The sequence below is a fragment of the Sturnira hondurensis genome, unplaced genomic scaffold (genome assembly GCF_014824575.4).
Source record: "Sturnira hondurensis isolate 20B ecotype Veracruz unplaced genomic scaffold, ASM1482457v3 Scaffold0003090, whole genome shotgun sequence".
Lineage (NCBI taxonomy): Eukaryota > Metazoa > Chordata > Mammalia > Chiroptera > Phyllostomidae > Sturnira > Sturnira hondurensis.
Window position 1 is genome coordinate 320,569 of NW_028075721.1, and position 15,266 is coordinate 335,834.

The 15,266-nt window shown below is 36.3% G+C and overlaps 1 protein-coding gene across 9 annotated transcripts in view; it reads right to left on the reverse strand.

Annotated features, from left to right (window-relative positions):
- Window positions 1-15,266, reverse strand: part of NFAT5 (nuclear factor of activated T cells 5) — a 128,253-nt gene that overhangs the window by 8,827 nt on the left and 104,160 nt on the right. For 6 of the 9 annotated variants that reach the window (XM_037041373.1, XM_037041371.1, XM_037041375.1 and 3 more), the window contains 4 exons: window positions 12,466-12,549; window positions 4,339-4,487; window positions 1,110-3,606; window positions 34-273 (listed from right to left, as the gene is read on the reverse strand). In XM_037041373.1, coding sequence (XP_036897268.1) covers window positions 38-273; window positions 1,110-3,606; window positions 4,339-4,487; window positions 12,466-12,549 — 2,966 coding nt within the window. In that variant the 3' untranslated portion in view covers window positions 34-37. The remainder of the gene's footprint in view (window positions 1-33; window positions 274-1,109; window positions 3,607-4,338; window positions 4,488-12,465; window positions 12,550-15,266) is intronic. The other 3 variants (XM_037041374.1, XM_037041372.1, XM_037041379.1) reach the window with 1 other exon arrangement.

Consider the following 15,266-nt stretch of genomic DNA (forward strand, 5'->3'; position numbering starts at 1 on the left):
GAAAAAAGAAGCCAAAATGCAATACTTACATACCCAGTTAAAAGGAGCCAGTCAAATTGTTCCCTTGGTTTTGCAATGAAACAAGCAAATCAATCTTTTCAATGTTTTGGTTGGTGTTTATAGAGGATGCCAGCGGAGAATTCTCTGGCATTTGCTGAGAAAGAAGTGTTGTCACAGGTGGCTGGCCCTCATTTTGTGGTTGTCCAGGCTGACTTATAGCCATCAACTGATCTGGCAAAGCAGCTGGTCCAGAAGTTAAAAGCTGATTACAGTCTGCAGAGACATTTAAAATAGAGAAGCTACCTGATTACTTTCTGTTAAGATTCATAAGAAGATACTTATTAGTTGCTGAGGCTGTCATTATTGTGTTCATTTAGCATAAAACTAAAAGCAAGGCACCTGACACAGCCCCAACCCCCAAATGGTTTTCACTGAAAAGTACTGACATTCATCTTTAGTTTCTTCCCAGGATGTCCAACCTTTTGGCATCTCTGGGCCACCCATTAAATACATTGTGACACATACTCACACAAAAAAATATCTCATAATATTTTAAGTAAATTTAAAATTTTGTGTTGGGCTGCATTCATAGCCATCCTGGGATGCATGCAGCCTGTGGGCTGCAGGTTGGGCATCCGTGCATTTAAGTCTTAGACCCTCAGAGTCTAAGCAGTATGCAAATACAACTTTGTCTAGTTATCACATTAAGTTCTATATAATTTCCTTGGTACACAAATATTAAAGATGAGTTTCTACCTCTTTCAAAACTACTTAAAAGGCTGAGATTTTTCTGCCATTCTTCATTTTCATTCAAATTCTAACTTAAAGTGGCAAACACATATATTTATGTACACCACCATATTTAATCCTCCCAATATCCTTCTCAAGTATGTAATATTACCGCCATTTTAGATGTGAACATTGAGATTCATGCTGGTCAAATAACTTGTCTAAGACTTTGTATGTAGTATAACCAGAACTTGAACTTGGTTCTAACTACAATCTATGTTCTTAAAACCACTGTGTTTTGCTTCCTAATAATAATAATAATAATAATCTGACCATTTCAACTAGCAACATTTAAGAAATGAAAAATTAGAGTTTCTTACTATTTTGAATGCCAAATAAGAACATTCCTGAAGTCTGCTGAGATGAACCAGGAGAATTTTGTAGTTGGTTCATTGTGCCTCCTGTAGTGTTGTGAAATAAAGTAGCCTGTGGTTGAGGTGAAGAAGTGGCTCCTTGAATTCCAGGCATGTTGTTCTGAGGGGAATAAAGAGGAGACTGTTGCATGTCTTGTTGGTTTATACTGGTCTGCAATGCGGACATAGATGCTGGAGAGAGGAAGAGAGTTACTTGCTGCTCTTGAGAACTGGGTGACCCCTGGACCAACTGAATCTGAGGAGAGCTATGGAACAACGAGGTCTGTGGCGATTCAGATTGAGCAGGACCTGCGTTCTGAAGTGAGGAAACTGTGGGCTGGTTCTGAAATTGCATGGGCTGCTGCTCTTGATTCATGGGCGCCATATTATTTTGTTGGTGAAAAATTGACTGGTTCTGTTGCTCCTGATTAGCCATTGGATTTTGATTTGGGTTAAATATCATGTTTGGTGGTGGTTGCTTCTGAGATGCCATTGTAGCCATGCTATTCTGATTACTGAATAAAATGCTCTGTGGTTGTTGTTGTGGCTGCTGCTGCTGCTGCTGCTGCTGCTGCTGCTGCTCCTGAGATGGAGAGTTACTCTGGATGGCAACGATTGAGTGCTGTGACTGAAAGATTGTCCCTTGTTGATTTTGAGGCATTGGATTAGGAGAAAGGGAACCTAGGGACACCTGAGGCTGAAACAGACCTTGCTGAGAGGGCTGTGCCTGCTCTTGAGAAAGCATAGGGGTCTGAATGTGTGATATTGGAGGCTGCTGTTGGAAAGCAGCTTGCTGCTCAGTGTTTGATGTTGACTGAAGTGGAGAAATTGAGTTCTGAGCTGCAAAAAATGAAATCTGTTCTTCTTGAGCTACTGCATTACTTTGGAGATTATTCATTGGACTCTGTGAAAGAAATATGTTGGCTGACTGCTGGTCTTGAGGAACAGAAGAGCCCTGTAGGACAGCCATGGTACTTTGAGAGTGAAACATTGGAGGCTGCATCTGTTCAGTGGAGGTTGTAGAAGTCTGACTGTGGACAATAGGACTTGGACTGTGAAAAATAGAACCTTGGGTTTCCTGGGAAAGGCTCTGAGCATCAGTGATAGGATTTTGAGAATGAAAAAGTTGAGCCTGTGAATGAGAAGACTGCTGCAAAAAATTCCCAGATTGGAGTGACATCATCTCATTACCTTGCTGGAATAAACCATTACCTTGTTGCTGGGTACCGCTATTTTGAACACTCATCATACTTTTTGTAGATGAAAAAATGTTAACTTGAGATTGACTGTCCCCACTATGTTGCATTTGAACCATGGTCTGAAAAACACTGCTCTGAATCTGTTTTGCTTGTGTACCCGTTTCTTCTCCATCTCCTGAACTTGATGTCTGAAACATGGTGGTACCAGGGGTTGCAACCTGCTGTGCGGTGGTTGTCGTAGTTTCATTTCCAGAAACTGCAGGAGGAGAAGAAAACAATTCACATTGCATTTGCATGTCCTCGTTGGTAGATAATGCACTCATCATATGAGGAGTCTGCTGGAAAACTGGAGATTGCTGAAGGTTTCCATTTGCTGAAGCAGTTGAAGGAAATAACTCTGACTGAATCTGGGCAGCCGCCTGGCAGATACTCTGTTGCATCTCCATCACCATTGCAGCTGATGACTCCATCACTTGCTGTTGCTGTTGTTGCTGCTGTTGATTAGATAATGTATTTTCAGTCTGTGGGTGAACACTTTCTGCTCTTCCAGCTATTAAATTATCTGGTCTGGTATGGACTGTTGGCTCTGTTGAGGAAAACATTCCAGGGCTCACACTATTTTGAATTTGACTGACTTGTTGAAAAATGTCTGCACTAAGCTGTTCTTGAACATTCTCACCATCTGGAGCAGAAAATAAAACTGAAGATAACTGCTGTTGTGCCTCTAAAACTTGTTGGACCAAGTCAACATTTCCACTGCTGCCACTAGCAGTACTGCTGGTAAAATTTCCTGCTTGCAACTGCTGAATCGTGTTCTGTAGCTGACTCACACTACTTGGTGATGGGAAAATATTTGATGAAATCTGCTGCTGTAAAGTCTGTGCTTGTTCTTGTAGTGGTGACTGCTGCTGCTGCTGTGATGCCTCAGTTAGGTGTTGCAAATTAACCACTGTACCATCTGACTGTAACACCTCTCTAGATTGAGTTTCTCGTGTCTGAAACTGTGTAGCCTGTTGCAGTAGTGCATCACTACTAGGCAGCTGACTAGAAGCAGAAACTGCTGGAAAGGTACCAGGCTGTGAAATGTCCTGTGTTTGGATAGTTGTCAGGGTCTCTGGGTTGTATGCCTTGGGCTGAATCTGCTGCTGCTTTTCATTTTCAGAGGGTAAGTGGGAAGATGATGATGATGATGCAAAAGACCCATTTCCTGCTATGTTAGAGATATTTTCTAATGTTTGTTGAGTTGATCCAACTGTCTTTGTAGTCTAAAAAATAAAAATCGCCAAATAATATGTACATATAAACATTAAATGAACTCATATGATACTTAAAAAATTAGCATTATTCTAAAAACATATGCATATGCAGGAGCAATTTCCACTTTATGTGTTATTTGGAAAACAAATATAAGACTATGAGTCAGGGTGATAGCACATTTGATTGTCAAAAGATTTTTAAAATACATATTATAAGCAAAGACAGTCAAACAAGAAAGTAAAAGAATAATCAGCTATTGATATGTATAGGACAGTAAGAACATTAACTGTATGGTTCATGAATTAATAGGAAGCTAAAAAAAAACTCCATCTTGTGGTTTACTGGTAACATTATAGGGGGAAAGCAAGTGGAAAAGGGAAAGAGAGTTATACAAAAAAAGTGGGAAAGAAAAGAAATAAAAATGTCTCTAATTTCAAAAATGTTAAACCAGTACTTTCATTAATACCCTCCCACCCCACAAGTCTAGCTAACGTATTAAATTTGTCTCGTCAAAAATGGATACTGGAAGTCACTTTGCATGTTATTTTACATAGTATTTGGAGTATAAAAGCATTTATTCTGAAAAGCAAAAATCATTAAGTGTATTCAAAGAGAAACAAATGTGAAAGAAACAGAAAAAGTAAAAAGCATAAACTTGGGGAAAATAATTCAAACCACTTAAAATATAACAACTTTTATATTTGAGGTTAAGAAATCCGACACTAGTCAATGTGGCTTACCTTAAAAATAGGGGAAGATCTTTTTTCTGCTGTTACTTCCATTGGAGTAACATCTTCACTCTTAATCATACTGCTTGATATTAGTGGAGTGATCAGAGCATTAGGAAGAATATTTACCTTATCTATGTTACATCCAGTAGTTTTCATTGCTGCACATGCACACACACACACAAAAAAGAAAAACAAATTTAGAGTCCCTAAAGTCATCAACTACTTCATTCTATAGTGTGATAACTATTTGCCATGATTTAAAGGTCAAATTCTTTTTCTTATCCTCATTTAAGGAAATTTTTTCATTGCTTGTAGAGAGAGTGGGAAGAGGAAAGGGAGAGAGAGAAGCATATATTGGTTGCCTCCCTTACATGCCCAGACCAGGGATTATATGTGCTTGGACTAGGGAACGAACCCACAACCTTTTGGTTATAGGACAACACTCCAACTCAGCCACACCAGCCAGGACACAGTTTTTTGATGCTAAGTAGTAGCATGAGATACAAAACTAGTATATTAAAATGTATTCTTTTTTTTCTTTTTCCTTTTACTTATCTTTAGAGAGGAAGGGAAGGAGAGAAGGAAAGAAATATCAATGTATGGTTGCCTCTTATGAGTCCCCTGCTGGTAACTGGCCTGTAACCCAGGCATGTGCCCTGATTGGGAATCGAACCACGATCATGTGTTTCTCAGGTGCGCATTCAATCCACTGAGCTACACTAGCCAGGGCCAAAATGTATTCTTTTTTTGAAGTAGCATTGGTTTGAGGATTCCTTGTATAAGCCTGAGACTGTGGGTTAAATATCAACGAGTTTAAGCAGTTCTGTTATCAAGCTATACCTCCAAGCAGCCTCCTAAGGGGTCCTGGATTACACTTCTCAGTACAACCAGGATATATTATAAGATACAACTTGGAAATCTCCATGAGGTTAAAGCTACTCAATTACAGCTCTCCTTTTAGCCTATGCTGCCTGGTGGTATAAAGTCAAACCTTTTTAAAGGCCACAGAATGGTCTGAAAATTTCTCTTCTGGACAAAATCAAGCTTCTCATTGGGAAATGCCACCATGTAGTCAAATGAAATTTGCTTTTCTAAATTAATGTCTTAGAAAACTTGAATTTACCAAGTTGACACATGAACACTTTCCCTTTTTAGATAGGACTTAAATTTTTTTCCCAGAAATTTAGGGACTATTTTATTTTCTTCCATCACCGTTTATTCCCCCATATGCTCTCCCTTCCATCTCTACCCACCTCTCCTCCCACAATCAACACACTTGTCTAGGTTCCATGAGTTCTTTCTTTTTTGTTCAATTACTCTACCAGTAGCCTCCCCAACATTGTCAGCCTGCTCTCTATCTACAGGTTTGTCTTTATTTTTCTTGTGAGTTCAGTTTGTTCATTAGATTCCACATATTAATGAAATCATAAGGACTATTTTAGTTCACCAATTAGATTCCCAAAATAAAACCAGCAAGTATTTTCCACTTCCTCCTATCCCTATTTTCAGTGGTTAGAGATTTACACCAAGGAGAAGCAATATATAGTAGATAAGGTACATTCTAGCACTTCATTATATCTACTTTTCCCCATTGATTCTTTTTCTAAAAGATTTATTTATTTTTAGAGAGGGGAGGGGAGGAAGAAAGAGGGAGAGAAACATCACTGTGTGAGAGCTACATTGCATACCCCCAACTGTGGCTTAGTCTCCAACCCGGGCATGTGCCCTGACTGGGAATCAAACCAGAAACCTTTTAGTTTGCAGGCCAACTCTCAATCCACTGAACCACACCAGACAGGGGTCCCCTTGATTCTTTTTCATCTGCTTGAGTATGCCACTGGCGGACTTAGTGAAGCCTAATGAAATCACTAATGACAGTCTTCTGAACTGAACACATCCCAAATTCTAATCTAAAAGTTTACCACTACTTTGAGACCCTGTGGAGAGAAATTTAGATTCCTCAGAAGGGATAACTGTTAAATTTATTAATTTGATACTGAGAAAAAATCTTGGCTACAAAGAGGAATTTTAAGTGATATGTGGTATATAAGCAGGACTGCTACATTTGTAAATATTCTGATTTAAAAATATTTAAGCTTACTTCAACTTGTCTCATAAACAATTGGCTAGAAACAATTCCTGTGGAAACTGATTGTATTAAGGGAAGGGGAAGTGATTTTAAATTTAACTTTGGGCATTCTATGCTTTATTACTCTGAGAAATATATTGTTTATTCGTGAGTTCTCCGGACCTCTTTTCACCTAGATTCTACCAATACCAATATAATTCAACTCACATTCTAATTTTTACTGAGAGAAAAACCAGATCGTGCACACATCAGACATTTTAAAGTATTTGTGGCTTGTCTCACAGGACAGTTTGAAAGACTTAGTGTTGTCTTAAGTTGATCCTGTAATATTTACCTGCTATTTTTGCTTTTGAATTCTATTAGAATATGAGCTCCACAAAGGCAGAGATTTCGTTGTTGCCTGATGTATAGTAAGTGATCAATGAATATTTTTTGAATAAATGAAGAAATTAATGAATTAATCTTTCTTTACCTTTACTGCAGTCATTTTAGTTTGCTGTGGATTGTTTGATTAACTTTACAATGCAGTGTTACATATTTTTATTACTAGTATTTCTGGTATAAAAATTTCCAATATTTAAAGACAAGTTTATATTACAGTTCAATTAGAAACTGAATATAAACATCCAATGACAAATAAATGTATCACCTATAGTTACTGCTTAACAGGTCTATACATAATTTCCCTCAAAATTTATTTACATAAAAATCCTTATCGTAGCTTTTTTCCCTTCTGGAAAATGAGAAGAGGTGGAGTAAGCTGAGCAAGAGTCTTTTATTCCTCCTAAGGAGACCACTGACAAACAGGTATGTCTACTGGTATAAAAAAGTAAGAAAAGGACACTTTGTCTAATGCTCACACAAAGATGTAAGTCTTTCTACAGCCATTGGCAATTTAGTTTTCAGAGCCCCAGTCTGGTCTGCTTTCTGTTCTAGCTCTGCATGAACTCCAGCTGGAATCCTGCTGGTGCTGCCTGCAAGAGTGAAAGGTGCAGCCTGGTGTTACTAGGTGAGGATGAGGAACATTGGACCTGCAGGAGGATAAGTATGTTTTCTGGTATATTCTGTAGTCTCCTGGTACTAATGGGCTTCTCGTTCTAATTCTGCTAGTGCTGCTGGGGGTGGGGAAGCACTTGAGTGGTCTGCCTTCTACCAATGGGTAGAAAGTCAAAACTACAGAATCTGGGCAATCCTATGTCACTAGGTAGAGGTTTGAGTCTGGTTCACCTTCTACCACTGAATTGCCTTCTGTCACAGGGTGGAGGGTTGGGGTACACTTGGCCTGGATCTTTTCTGCTTTTGGGTAGAGGGTTAGGAGCTGCTAGTTCTGGGTCTCTGTCTGCTCTTAGGGAAATGATGGGGAGACACAAGGTCTGCTGGCACCACCAATGCAGGTGGAGGGGCATGTGTGCTGCAGCCTGATGTGGGGCAAGGGATGGGTTGCCCTCCCAAGTTCTGTCACTGCCATTACTACAATTAAACTGATGTGGTATATATGCGGCCTTCCTGGGTTCCACTGTTGCTGGCATGTGTGTGTGGCCCTCCTGAGTTACACTGTTGGCAGATTGGGCCCACTGTTACTTGGCAGGTATGGTGCATGGGGTGGGTTGACCCTTCCAAGTTCTGTTATTGCTATTATAATATGGGTGGGGGTTGGGTCAGCCGCTGTCCCTAAGTATGAGTCATCCTAACAAATCTCTGTGGGCTTTCCCTTTCCTGGCCTTCTGGCCAAAGAGAGTCAGCTCTCTTTATTCATTGATTGATTTACTTTTTGCCCATGACTACTGCCAGTTCTGAGTTGCAGACCTCTCTGGTGCCTAATTCAGATAAATGGAGACAAAAAAAAAAAAAAAAACAGGAAAGTTGGTATCATTCTTCAAGATGTGAGCTCCCTAGCTAGTCCATTTTCTTCTCTCTATATTTCAAAGTGCTTTTTCCCCCCAAAGTCCTTTTATGATTGCTGAATTATTTCCAAGGTATTTAGCAGATTTAGAAGGAATAGGGAAAAGTGAGTCTATACTTTCTTATTCCAGAACCCTTAACTGTATCTTCATAGACCTGTAAATAATATTAAATTGTTTGACAAATGTCACCCTATCTTTTCTTCTTACATTTTCACTAGGTATTTATTGAGCCCCTACAAAGTTCCGGTATTATTCTAGGTTCTGAGAATCCAGTGATGATGACCAAGATGAAAAAATCCCTACTATGTGGAAATCACATGTTAGTGAAAGAGGAAAAAAACACAAACAAGTAAAATACAAACAACCTAGGGGCTGGGGAAAAACTTTAAAGCCAATTCTGAAAATTTAGAAGGCAAATAAGACATATTTAACCATTCCAACATGAATTTGAATTTGTAAAGAATATTGGTACTGCCCTGACAAGTGTGACTCAGTGGGCTTGGCATTGTCCTGCAAACTGAAAGGTTGCCAGTTTGAAGGCCAGGTCCCCTGGTTGGGGGGCATGTGAGAGGCCGATCAATGTTTCTCGTCCTCTCTTTCTCTCTCCTTCTCTAAAAATAAATAAATAAAATATTTAAATAAAAAAGAATATTAGTATTTATACACTATGCCAAACAACTTTTAAACAGTACTCTCTTCCATCAATGTCAAATAGTAACTTTTGAAACTTAGAATAATCTTTAGTAAGTTTATTATCAGCAAGCAGCATTTAGGTAGAGTACAGATAAGTATGATTAAAATATGAATTAAGATTTATAGGGGAAAACAATAGAGTGAAAAAATATAGAGTTTTGAGGGAAATTTAACTTGCAACTTCTGTTATTACTAGTTATATGACCTTGAGCAAATCACTTAATTTCTTTAGGCCTTGGTTTATTTACCTGTAAAATGAAACTGAACAAGATTATCTCTAGCATTCCTCTAAGCTCCTAAACCTTTCCCAAGTCACAGTTAGAGAAAAAGATATGCTCTCAACTATTTTTTACACTAATCCAGTTAACCACTCCTTACAAAGCTGAAACTGAAGGAATGCACATCAATACTTTACTCCTGGGCCCTAAACCTGCATCACAGAGACCTTGAGTGGTCTATCTAGAGTTTATATTCACATCTACTTTCACCTAAACAGACATAGAAAACTTTCTGGAAACATTCCAAAGAAACTGTTATTAATAATTTACACTGTATACTTTATCTTGTCATTTTATTTGTATTACCTTTGTGTTAGGGATATATACCCAGTTGGGTAAAATTGAAAAATGAATCATGAAGCTTTGGCTCTAGACTTACTGTCTCACTGAGTCCTTGTACAGTTATCCTCCCTACTCTCCATTCCTCCCAAACTCTTCAAGGAGTTAGAAACTTACTTCAGAGTAAAAGCTTTCAATATATGACCATAATACCATTATTTTAGTATCAAATTCTAAATCTTACTGTAATTGATGGCTATTTACAAGAACATTACTTGAGATTAATGCCATAACACAAATTTAAAAGTCATTTATATTGCTCAGTCTTTATCATTAAAGTATAGCTAATTAAATCTCCCAAATGGTACTTTAACATTATATTAAAGCTATGATTTCAAGGAATCATAAAAATAAGCCATTTGTCAAGGAAAACTCCTGATCCTAAAGCTACTGTTTTCTAGGAAGCTAAACAACAAAACAAACAAGCAAGCAAAATATAACCAAAGACACTGAAATAGAGAACAGGCTGGCAGTGACCAGAGGGGAGAGGGGAGGGAATTTCAGGGGAAATAGGGGAGGGATTTAAAGGAACATATATAAAGGATACATGGACAACAACTGAGAAGGGTGGAAATGGGAGGGAGAGGGGGAGCATGGGGGTGGGGTGGGATGGGAGTGGGAGTAATAGACAGAAAACTGTACTTGAAAAATAATTAAATAAAAAAATTGGGGAAAAAATAAAGCTACTGTTTTCTAAGTTGACGAACCATTTCTAATTAATGATGTATTTATGAAAACAAATGAAAATTTTAAACTGATTAAATAGCTGAATTTCAATTTAATTTTTTAAGTATAATCTTTATTACGTTTTTTCCATTACCACTTAGTCCTCCTCTTATACCCTTTCAATTTAATTTTGTATCTTTTTTTAATCCTCACCTGAGAATAATGTTTTTATTGGTTTTAGAGAGAGACGAAGCAGGGTAGGTGGAGGGAGGGGGGGAGAGACAGAAGTATTGATAAGTTGCCTCCCACATGTGCCCTGACCATGGATTGAACCCAAAATCCAGGTGTGTGCCCTGACTGGGAACTGAACCCACAACCTTTTTAATGTATCAGATAATGCTCCAACCAACCGAGCCACTGGGCCAGGGCAATTTTATATCTCTTTATAAAATTATTTTTATTACGATTTCAGCTGATAAAATTGTCAAAATAAGGAGGTCTGAATTTTGAAAAAAGGATAATATGTGAATATGTGTTTTTTTCTTATCCATTTTTTAGGCCTGTAAGATTTTGATCAATTGACTAAATAATTTTGTTACTAAAAATTAAACATGGTGTTTAAAACCTTTCGACCTTTCAGGAGTGTCCAACCTGCAGCCTGTGGACCTCATGCATCCCAGGATGGCTATGAATGCTGCTCAACACAAAATTGTGAATTTACTTAAAACATTATGAGATTTTTTGGTGAAATACATGCTGCAGTGTATTTAATGTGTGGCCCAAGACAACTCTTCTTCCTCCAGTGTGGCCCAGAGATGCCAAAAGGATGGACACCCTTGCTTCAATTCATGTATGAAAAAATTCACATTGGATTACATTAGTGGTCTATCAACCTGATACTCTAGGAAAAGATCATCAAGGATTTTTTGTAGAAAAAACATAAAGTTATCAAAGGATAGACCATAAATGTTCTGGACTTTAAGGATTAATTAATTACAGTATTATTTATCTAATGAAAATAGTTTGAATTATTTTTACTTAGAGGTGTTGCTTCATACTCCAAAGCTTAGTTTATCCATTTCAATACCAGCAAATGAACTTGGGCAAATTATTCAACTCCTCTCAACCTTGGCTTCCTCATCTATAAAATGAGAATAATAAATTACCTAACTCATAGTTTGGAAGCTGAAATGAAATATGCTGGCAAAAGAGTGTAGCATATTGCCTAGCACTTAATATATGTCCAATATATGTTAGCCATGGTGACCCATGCACAGATTTGTAATTTTTCTTGTAGTTGATTTAGATAATCTTGGCAATGCATAATTTCTCACTAATCTACTTGGAAAGTGTTCATGGTCAAAAATTATATAGCAAGCTATACTGAACACATTATATACCTGAATGCTAAATTTTACTACTGACAACAGGAAAAAATCCATGGTATTTGATAAAATTTATTAAGCATATTGTGATCCTTAAAAATTTAAGTATTTCTTAATTTTATAATTTAATTAAACTGATGAATTTTATGGCAGAATAATGTAAGTAAAATCTAGAGTTATAAAAACAAACCAGTGGCCTTTATCTAACTGACATCTTCATTTATAATGACACAAAAGTATCATCAAGTGTTATAGATGTATTAGAAATCTGCTAAGAAAAGAATCTACCACATTATAACATACTGAAGATATCTTCATTATTTCTTGAGATCAGCAGGGGAATAAATAAAGATGTCAGAGAAACAACCTAAAACAACTTTTTTAAACGCTGGTAATTCATATTTTGGTCTCTTCAGTCTCAACGTTGAGGACTAATCTTATTATTAGCAAAAAGCTTATAGCCCCATTTCTGACATACATTATTGTGCTTTATATTTTTATACTTATAAAATTTTTAATATTGGGGAATATAAAACAGAAAAAGGCCCTCCTCTACTCCAACATGCTAAAAAATAAGGTGCTTATATGGTGAATGATGGGAAATACCAAGTTGGGAAACAAACCTCTGCATTCAGTGAAGTCAAACAAATATTTATTTTACAATATGGAAAATACTCTGCTCAGTGTTCCAAGTACATAAGAGAAAACAAAATAGTAAAGTTTGCTAAAGAAAATATATGAGATCACCTATTTTATAATTTTTGAAGGAAACGACTTGGTACCTTTCATGGCCTCTTCAAAAGAGCAAGGTCTTGCTGGACTAGATATTTCCTTCTTCACATTTACATTCAAAGCACCAGCTACTGCTATTAAAAAAAAAAGAGATTAATGTGTGTATTTAAATTTATTCACCTTAACAAAATGTATATTTTAAAATTCTCTAATTGAATTATTTTCTCACAAAGAATCATTAAATTATTTGTTCAGTAGAAATTCTAAGTTGAAATGAGTTTTGTAACTACCAGTCTATGCTCTAAAATTCACCATCTCCAATTGGGCAGAAGCATATGCTTATTTATCAAAAACAAAACCAACAGCAGCTTACAAAAATTCTTATTACAGTAAACACACTGATAATATCTGATGAGTATAAGAGTGATAGGAGAATTTTTAAGCTTATCAAATAATCTGTGTGACATCAGCATGAATAAAATTCATCATTCACCTATATAAATATATTAAAGTATGAATTCAGAAATATTAGTCAATTAATATAGCTAACTTCTAAAACACTGGTAAAAATATGGCATCTATATAGCATGATTATTCTTTTTGTAAAGCATTGAAAAAATTTTTGCTATTATTAATAGAGAATTGCTGTGCTATTATATCTAGTCATACCAACTAAATCTACTATAACTTTAAGTTTATTGGGCCTAAGAATTGAGATCAGTTCTTATTTTTTAAAGACTTTATTTATTTTTAGCTATAGAGAGAGAGAGAGAGGGAGAGAAACACTGATGTGTGAAACACACTGACCGGTGTGTTGGGGTGCCCCTTGCACACATCCCAGTAGGGGACCAGACCGGCAACCCAGGCATGTGCCCTGACTAGGAATTGAAACAACAACCTTCTGGCTTTGCAGGATGACGCTCTGGCAAGTGAGCCATGCTGGTCAGGGCTGAGATCAGTTCTTGTTAATAAAGTTAAATAAATTCCAAATAAACAGGTTGTTGCCTAAAATGACTATATAATAAACTTATTTAAGTAGATTTTAATTTTTATTTTTAATGTTTTTATTTTGTATTCCTTATCTTATTTAAAATGGGAATTCAGCTTATTTTCAAGTTCATATTCTTGATGTGGCAGTGTAAAATGATAGTTATATAAAAAGACTACAAAAAAGATGGTTACTTGTGAATAAAGAGACAAAATATATACATCTCCTAACAATGAAGTTATTTACCTTAACACGCTACACAAGAGGTTCAAAAAATGATATACAGAGAATTTAATGAAAAAGAAATCCATAGACAATTTTTAAACATAACATTAACTCTAACAATCATAGATTTAAAAATAGAAACTCATATTTAAAAAATTAAATTTCTACTTTTAAATCAAATTCTAGTCATTTTATTTTTGAACAACAAAAAATATAAATATTATATCCCCCATTTCTTAAAAGGAATCACCACTGAAGAGTCACTGCAAAAAAAAAAACCTAATGTGATTTGTGTCTTAATTGACTGACGTAAATAAAATAAAATAAAGGTGCTTTAATGATTAAGCAAAGCTTCAGTGACTAAATGGCAATGAAACAAAGGTTTTATGACTCTGCTAAGTATCTAAATGCCTGAGAGGCATGCATATGTGATGTATTTTTGGCAGTATAGCCCCAGAGGGCTTCGGAAGGGCTTGTGACCGGCAGATGGTGCAGACCAGTTTGTTTGCTTGAACCCTTGCTCCAATTCTACATTTAGACCATGTACTCAAGATCCCCAAATTTTCTGCACAACACTCTATGTGTGCAGTCTTAGGCCTATAGCATAGACAGAGCTTGGAAACACTTGCTGGTACACCAGGGCTCTTCAGGTGTATGGCAACTAATTTACGCCAATGAGATAGTGCAAATTTTCTCTAGCCAAGTCTGACTGAAATTATTCTCCCTCATGTGTACACCTGAAAAGAAATCACATTTTATACAATACAAAAAAGTGAATTATGGGAAGATTCTTTAGTTAGCTATATCATAAACGCAGAAGCTGAACACTGGATCTCATTTTTGCGTGCTGTGTATTCAATTAAGGGTTTCTGAGAGCAAATGTTATCTATGATATATATAAAATATAAAGGATATTTAAAAGAATAAAACTGTATTAATAAGTACCTAAATGTGGCTAAATCTAGCTAATTGGTATAGGCTTCAAAGCAGAAGACTTAAATCTGTTTTATTTAGCAATTTATCAAAAGGAAATTTATAATAACCAGCACTTATTAAGAAACGAGGATTCTTAGTGTTGATTCTAGCATGTCAAAGTCCTGAAGTTCTTTATAATTAATCAATAAAAACAAACAACAACAAAACCTCAGATTTTCAAAGACAGCAAAAACTGTAAGGCTATTTCCTGACACACACACATACACTTAAACTTCTCTTCTCCCTTCCCACACAAATGACACAGACGCTCCTTAGGAAAAAGTTCTTTTGTGTTCATTATGTCATCTTTCTCCCCACACAAATAAGCACCTTCTCACACAAAATATTCAGTGCCAATATTTAGTAACTAGCAGTTACTAAAATGCTTTAACAACCATTAGCTTTAAATCAAACTTTCTTGAATTTTCGAGACTTTCCTGGAATGGAAACTATAAAATATTTGGCCTTTGAGTTTAAGCCAATTTTCTCTTCCCTATTTTCATTGAAGCTAGTATATTATTTCTAAACTTGTCCTTTTTCTGTCTGAAATTTCTACTTGTGATCTTTTATTCTGAGATAAATACTAAGAAGATTTCTTTAGTGCTATACTGCACCATACTTCTGTACAAACTGGTGGAAAATAATCAATGTTGTGAAATTCAG